The 8177-nt window shown below is 45.8% G+C and overlaps 1 protein-coding gene across 1 annotated transcript; it reads left to right on the plus strand.

Moving 5' to 3' along the window:
* The first annotated feature begins 3213 nt into the window (after positions 1-3213).
* Positions 3214-7852, plus strand: LOC140208044 (probable G-protein coupled receptor 139). The gene is made up of 2 exons (XM_072276571.1): positions 3214-3280; positions 6948-7852. Exons 1-2 carry the CDS (start codon positions 3214-3216, stop codon positions 7850-7852), a joined length of 972 nt encoding a protein of 323 aa, XP_072132672.1.
* The last annotated feature ends 325 nt before the right edge of the window (positions 7853-8177 follow it).

Here is an 8177-nt window from a genome sequence, read left to right on the forward strand (position 1 = left end):
ACTAGGAACTGGACTGGACTAGAGTTAGGGACGGGACAGGACACAGAAAACAGCTGGGACAGGAAAACAGACACGGGCTAGGACTTTGGCTAGGAAAGCGGGACCAGGACAAGGAACTGGGAGCTAGGATCCTGGCCTTGTACTCCGAGCCAGAGACTGGACAAGGACACAGAACCTGGGTCTTGAGTCGGGCTCAGACCCCGGAACTAGGCGTGGACATGACGTGGCTACAGGACTGGACATGGCTTGTGTTCTTCGAGACGTGGCTACAGGACCGGACGTGGCTTGGGTTCTTTGAGGCTTGGCTGCAAAACTAGGCGAGTCTTGTGTTCTTCGAGACGTGGCTACAGGACCGGACGTGGCTTGGGTTCTTTGAGGCTTGGCTGCAAAACTAGGCGAGTCTTGGGTTCTTCGAGACGTGGCTACAGGACCGGGCATGGCTTGGTTTCTTCGAAGCTTGGCTGCAGGACTAGACGAGGCTTGGGTTCTTCGAGGTCTGGCTACAGGACTAGACGAAGCTTGGGTTCTACGACGAGGGGATTCCAGCTCAGAACGAGGAATCAGCAGCACAGGGCTGGGCGAGGCACAGGGACAGGACGAGAACACGAAGACTTGACTCGATCCTGGGACATCTGAAAAAGGAGCCCTGGCCTAGGGAGACTGGAACACAGAGGCTTGCTCTTGGGAGAACAGGAACACAGAGGCTTGCTCTTGGGAGAACAGGAACACAGAGGCTTTCTCTTGGGAGAAACGGAACACAGAGCGGTGGTCTTGGGAGAAACGGAACACAGAGTGGTGGTCTTGGGAGAAACGGAACACAGAGCAGTGGTCTTGGGAGAAACGGAACACAGAGCCGGGACCCCTCCTTGGGAACAGGACTTGGGGCAGGGGATCTACAAAGAGTCAGGACCCCTCCTAGGGAGCAGGACGTACGGCCGGGACTCGTACACAGAACAGAGAGAGACGGTTCCTAATACAAGGTAGCGGCAAACAGCCGGACCTACCTAGCGAAGGTGTGGACACAGAGACGGTTCCCTAATCAAGGTAGCTGCAAACGGCCGGAACTACCTAGCGAAGGCGTGGACACAGAGACAGTTCCAAACAACGATAGACAGTTCCTTATCTAGACACAGCAAGGCTCCAGTCTTGCTCCGGCAGTAGAACTTGACAGTGATACAGGCGAGGACGCAGGCGAGATTGCAGGCAAGTCTTCAGGCCAAGGCTTCCACCAAAGGTTGCAGGCGAGGCTTCAGGCAAAGGTTGCAGGCGAGGCTTCAGGCAAAGGTTTCAGGCAAGGCTTCAGGCAAGGCTACAGGAGGAAGGTGAAGGGAAGGGAAGGGAACAGTTCAGCAGCCAGAGGCTGAATCCTCAAGCTATTTATGAAGCCAGCCGAAAGGAGAATCAGGTGCCTCAACGGAAACTGGGGAAAACTGGAAAACCTGGAATAAGGAACGATGGACCAGACCATGAACCGGAATGCGGACTTCACGGACCGGACCATGACAAAGACAACAAGTGATCTGATCTGACTGCATTCCCGATGAAGCGTCTCGGCTCGAAACGTCGACTCCTTGTGCATCTCCGTTGAGGCTGACCGATCATTGAGGTCTGACTGCATTTTTTGTGCGTGTAACGCCAGCTCACTCTGGGGAACATTTTCAAACGTACTTATCAGTGCAAGTTAAATTGTCCGGCCGGTTCAATTCCAATGACAGCTCCCGTTTGGATTTCGGTAATTGCAATGACACGGGTTTTAGGTGAGAAAACAAAAGCCCTGTGATTGAGGTGCCCCAACAACAGCCTTCACAGAGTATTCACTCATGCTGCGTGAGGTTTTGTTTTAGGACATAAATTCACTTTAAAAAAATTAATCGAAGAGTGAATTCAGGAGCCACGAGGAAACATTGTAGACCTTTAAAGACCTGGTCGGGCCACACATGGAACATGACGTTCAGATTTGGTCTTCCCATTATAGGCAGGAGATTTACCAGAACGTCTTTATTATAGAACGTGTCACGCAATCAATGGTTGACAGAGCTATGGCTTCTCTCTTCGGAGCGAAGGAAGCTGAGAGGTGACTTTGTAGAGGTGTAGACTGTTATAAGAGGCATGGATGGAGTGGAGTGGCAGAATAATTTTCCAGGGGGGAAATGGCTAACATGAAGGTCAATAATATTGAGGGGATTTGAGGAAATTATTGCAAGGGACAACTTTTATTCACATAGAGAATGATAGGTGTGTCCTGTCTGGAGCGGTGGTAGAGGCTGATATATTAGAAACATTTCAGATCCCCTCCGGAGGATATGGATGTTAAAAGACTAGAGGTTTATAATGGAAGGGAAGTTTTATTGGTCTTATAGCAGGATGAAAGTTTTACAAGATCGTAGGCTGAAGGACCTGTACTGCGTTCCAGTGTTCGATACTCCATTTCCAAACGTTCATATGTCCATTGAATCAAAGTGATGTTTCTATTATGTGAAACTCTGAATATGTCAGTCATGTTGTTAGTTTGCAGAAGTGATCTGTGTTGAGCGCTCAGTTAGTTGGGCGGCCTCCTGTCATTCTCAGCCCCACGCGTTTGTCGTGGAACAGCAACACAGTGTCAGCTGTATTTAAACCCTGCGTTGTTTGAGGAGCGTTTTCATTTACCAGTTCACCTTTGCACCAGGGAAGATGTCATTTATAACAGGAGATCAGTTCGAATGTGAGATCATCGGGCTTTATTTTTTTCCGATATCGGGGAGCTGTCGAGTTCATGCCGGTGAATAAACTCCAATCTGCAGTACAAGAGCTCACTTCATTTTACCAGCTCTGCCTCAAGTAAAGAGAAAATCCACTATCCTCTGTGCAAGGAGACAAACACTTCACAGGGAAAAGGATGGGTATTCCCACCTCCCTTTGGACAATTACCTCACCGCAGAGAGAAAGTTTCATTTCGACACCAAAGAGTTTAATCTGTTTTGTCAGTACTCTAGGGATCTCCAATTAAATATTATAAACTATTTATGCGACAGCTGATATTTCACCCGCTGGCACAGTCAATATATTCCATCTTCTTAAATCTATTATTTATGTTCATGAACGATCCGAAGCGTCGGTGTCCCGTGGAGATTGGCAAATATATAAATTTAATGTTAAGAGAGACTTCTTCCACTGATTTTCATTGGGACTGATAATCGGCTGCTGAAATCCTTTGATCAACTCATTCAGGGAATGTTGGAAACTTTTTACCGCATCAAGGATATCTATTATCTGGTCATTCTGGCTATCGCTGTGCCCGGTAAGAAATATTAAGTGGTGTGCCATCTTTTACCTAAAGTCAAGAGCGCCGTGCTCAGTGCTGTCAGCGATGATACTGAAATGCCACTTGATAGAAGTCGAAAGCTGCTTTACTGAAATTTTCTGGAGATGCGGATGGCATAAAAGAGAAAGAGAAGGAAAAACATGTACCGGCTGTATGATTTGCGTCGCGTGAAATGCCGTACTGCGTGATATTAAACAATAGCGCAATGAAAAGGTTAGCATTGGTGGGAAGATGAATGCTAGTAAGTACACAGGGATCATTGATGAAAACCTCCTGGCCTCGGCCAGAAAGGGTAAACTGGGTAGGAAGTTCGTCTTTCAGCAGGACAACATCCCAAAAACACGTTGCTAGAGCAACCGGGGATAATCTTCAAATGTTGAAAATCTATATCATTGAGGGGTCCAATCGCAGCCCTAACCTTAACCCGATTGGGCATCTCTGTCACAACCTCTGGATCCCTGTCCACCACCGCCCCTGAACTAACCTGGCACAGCTTGAGAAGTTTGCAAGGAGGAGTGGGTAAAGCTTGCCCCATCATGTTGTACATGGCTAATAGAGACTTATCCAAAAGTAATATCGGCTGTCGTAGTTGTGATGGATTATTCAACTGAGTACTGAGCTTAGGAATATTTATATTCTCCAGAATATTCCAAACTGCGAATGGATGTTCATTGTGATGGGGAATATATGGCAGGACATTTCCAAATGAAATTCTGAACCCGATTCAGTTAATACAGCGCCTTGTAAAAGTACCCAGCGCTCAACAATTTGTTCACATAAATGGATATTACAACCAGCGATTGTGATCAATTTATCTGGGAATGTTTACTCGTGAATCACATGCTCCTGCTTTCACAGTAGAGGCCAAAAAACAAGGAACACTGTGAAGCATGAAATCCAAAAAAATCTGAAACTGAAATGTCAGAAGTTCAAAATTATTCATGTCCCTTCGCTCAGTACTCAGTTGAACCACCTCTCGCAGCAATTACGGCCAGTAGACTTTTTTCATAAGCCTCTATTAGTTCTTACAACGCGATGGAGCAAGATTTCCCACTGCTCCTTGCAAAATTGCTCCGGCTGTGCCAGGCCAGATGCGCAGCCGCAGTGGACAGCCATCCAGAGGTCCTGCCAGGGATTTTCGATCGGGTTCTGGTCAGGACTCTGACTGGGTCACTCAAATACATCAAGGCATTCTATTATTGTGCAGGTTTTCATTCAGGAGCTCTCTACGTATAGCTCATTCATCTTCCCATCAATCCTGATCAGATTTCCAGTCTCTGTTGCTGAAAAGCATCCAAATAACAAGATGGGAACGCAACACGCATCGCTGAAAAGATCTATTTTGCCCATAAAGTCTTCGCAAAGCATCAGGCCACTACAGGGATGTTCAGAAGCTAGTTTCAGTCTGCAATACTCAGAACAAGTGGTATAAATATTTTGCTGGAGTTGCCTATTGATCGCTACGTTAAGGAAATGCGAGCTAACATAAATTCGACTTCCTCAGTTTGATGCTGGAGTCTCATCCCGAAACGACAAATTGGTTAAACAGACGATGCCTCACTTGCTGTGATTTACTGGAAATTTTGTGAGTGTCGCTCTAGTACCTTATAGAACATTTTGAGAAATTGAAATAACTGTACAAATCGTTCATACGGTTCACTACACTATACAGTGGCTATGAAGAATAATCCTAGTTACATTGTTGATAGACAAAAAAGGTTGCTTTGATCCAAAATAACTTCATCTATTGCAATGTATGCTGACTGCTTAAGTCCTTTTCATAGTAGTTTATCACCTCGTTGAAGTTAGCCATGTGCCCGGGGAGAGTTTATTTTCCTTCATATTCGTATAAAGTTAAGTCTCCCTTCACTACCCGCATTTCAGATCGTTCCCTAGCACCAGGACTCTCAGATTTATTGATCAGACTGGAAGCTGGAAATAGCGCAGAGAAAACAAAATAACAGAAATCCAGGTCGTTCCCTCTACTTAGCCGATGGACAGATATCATTAATCTGAGGGAAGATTATTTCCTGAAACCTGCCCCATTGAACATCTCCAGCGTTTTCTTTTTGCTTTTCCGTCTTCCAGCATCTAAAGTTTTTAATTTTCCCGCGAGTTTTCTTTTGTCTTCCACTTGGCAAGGTCCCAGAATTCAGAATGACAAGCAGATAATCAATTGTGCACCAGTTTGCAATCCTTATACTGCAGAAACAAATTATATTGGCGTGTTATAGGTGTGAGGAGTGAGTAAGAGATAAAATCTAGGTCAGTATAATCTCTAAGGGCGGATCAAACAACAAGAAATAGTCCGTTTCCTGGGAAGTTGATTGGTGAAATGGGGAGACAAACGAACAATAATCGCTATCTCATTTGAACATAGAGAGGATGTTTCCTATAGTGAGGAAATCTCGGACCAGTGGGCACAGAATGGGAGGACGTCCCTTCAGAACATACCTGGGGAGCAATTTCGTTAGCCAAAAGGTTGTGACTGAGGAAGTCAATTATCTCAGGAGGTTGTGGAAGCTAACTCATTGGGTATATTTTAAGGGGAGGTTGATATGTCCTTCATTAGTCAGGGTGTCAAAGGTTACGGGGATAAGTAAGGCAGGAGAATGGGGTTGAGAGGGATAATTAATCAGCCACGATTGAATGGGGAGCAGACTCTGTACGTCGAATGGCCTAATGCTGCTCCCATGTCTCATGGTCTTCTGCCCTTTATGGGAGCGATAAGGAAACGGCCAGTTGATTCCGCAAGGGTCCGAAGTTTCAGAGATCAGGGCAGAACTGCGGAGAGACCCGGAAATGGAAAGCCGGCGGCGGACTGTCATCCTACTCTTCACCATTCGCTACTTCATCAGAGACGATTAGTTTCAGAGCGGAATTGTAGATAGGATAATGTGAGAAAGCTCGTTGTCGTCGGGACAATGGGAAAAATGGAAAATCAGCAGGTTTGCTCGCATCCATGGGAAGACTAAGTAAAGAAAGAGCGTTTCATGTCGAACAGCCTTTTTCAGAATTGGGAAGGAGACAACGTTCGGTACCTTGATGGTCCTTTCTGACTATGTTTCCCGTCTCTGATACTCCCTCAGCCATTTTCATTCAATTTCATCATTGCCGGTTACATCTGAGAGTGAAGGAGAGCCAAGGGGATGTCTTCTGCTCTGTATGTTGTTAATCCTGTATCCATCCGTTTGTCCATTCCATTCATCCATTGACCGGTAACATTGTCTACAGCCTCTCCCTCCGCCTACCCCGGTTCCACTCGGAGAGAGGCGCCCCCTTCCACACTCACACTGCAGCATCGAGCTGTCAATAGCTCCAACCCGGTTCTGACGAGCTGCTTCGAATTAAAGGACTTCTCTCCCGTCACGTGAGACCTGAGAGCCGAGTACATGAGGAACTTCCGTTTCTGGCTCTAGGATTTCAGCATCTATATTGTTCTATAACTTTAGTCATTTCAATCCTTAAGTGATACATCTTAATGTTCAAAATTCAAGGTAGATCTATGATCATATATATACATGATACGTTTTCCTGCAGGCATTTACACGAATAGAAATAAACTGAACAGAACTCATCAATATCGCAGCAGAATAAGGCAACGTTGGAAACCCATCTCTGTTTTCTCTTCTCTGCCGCCCAGTGAATATAGTGGCGATTGCAATCCTTTCCCGGGGGAAGTGTGGCCTCTCCACGTGCACCACACGCTACCTGGTTGCCATGGCAGCGGCGGATCTGACGGCTGTCGTCACTGCGTTCTTTACCCGGATCAAGTACTATTCCTCTGGATCCTTCCTGGAGACGTATCCCTTGTGTAGCATTATCTTTGTACTGCAATGTGCTTCCAGAGACTGTTCCGTCTGGCTCACGGTCACCTTCACCTTCGATCGGTTTGTCGCCATTTGTTGTCAGAGGTTAAAAGCCAGCTATTGCACGGGAAGGACCGCGGCCTTGGTTCAGGTGATCACCTGCATTGTCATGTGTTTAAAAAATATCCCCTTCTATTTCATTTATAACCCAAGGGAAATAATCGATGGTGTATTATGGATTTGCAAGTTCAACACAGCTTATTACACGGAACACCAGTGGGTGAGCTATGACCAATTCGACAAGAGTTTAACCCCACTGATTCCATTCGCACTGATACTGATCCTCAATGCCCTGACGGTCCGGCACATTTTTGCGGCCAGTCGGGTTCGTAAGAGACTGAGGGGTCAGAGGAAGGGGGAGAACTGCAGTGACCCGGAAATGGACAGCAGGCGGCGCTCTGCGATCCTCCTCTTCACCATATCTGGCAGCTTTATCATTTTGTGGTTGGCGACTGTTGTCAATTTCTTCAAGTATAACGTCGGAGGGACAGATCCCAATAATTACACCGATTCTGAATTTATCTTACTGAAGCTTGGATACATGTTACAGAACCTGAGTCTGTGCACGAACACATTTATATATGGAGTAACACAGTCTAAGTTCAGAGAGCAGTTCATAGCCGCAGTTAAATGGCCAGTGATCACAATTGTACACTTAATCTGGAGACAAAGCAACTGACGGCAGCCAGGGTTTATTCCCAATGGCTCCAGACTGTGATGTGATACTTCACACCAGATATTGTGATCACTCGCTGAAAATAATGCCGATAGCGGGAGAGAATGTTAATTCAGCAGAGGCCATAATGTTAGATCGACAATTTCGCTGTTTGTGCTTTGGAGCAGTCACATTTCAAGATTCATGATTTAAGTTTCACGATTGAATGATGTCATCCTCTGTAGAAAAGTGTAATGACAACAAATATTTGTTACTCCAAATATGATGCAGCACCAAAAATCTTAAAATATAAAATAAACATCAGGATATAAGGATTTACCTCTCAGGA

Source organism: Mobula birostris, chromosome 13 (assembly GCF_030028105.1).
Source record: "Mobula birostris isolate sMobBir1 chromosome 13, sMobBir1.hap1, whole genome shotgun sequence".
Taxonomy (NCBI): domain Eukaryota; kingdom Metazoa; phylum Chordata; class Chondrichthyes; order Myliobatiformes; family Myliobatidae; genus Mobula; species Mobula birostris.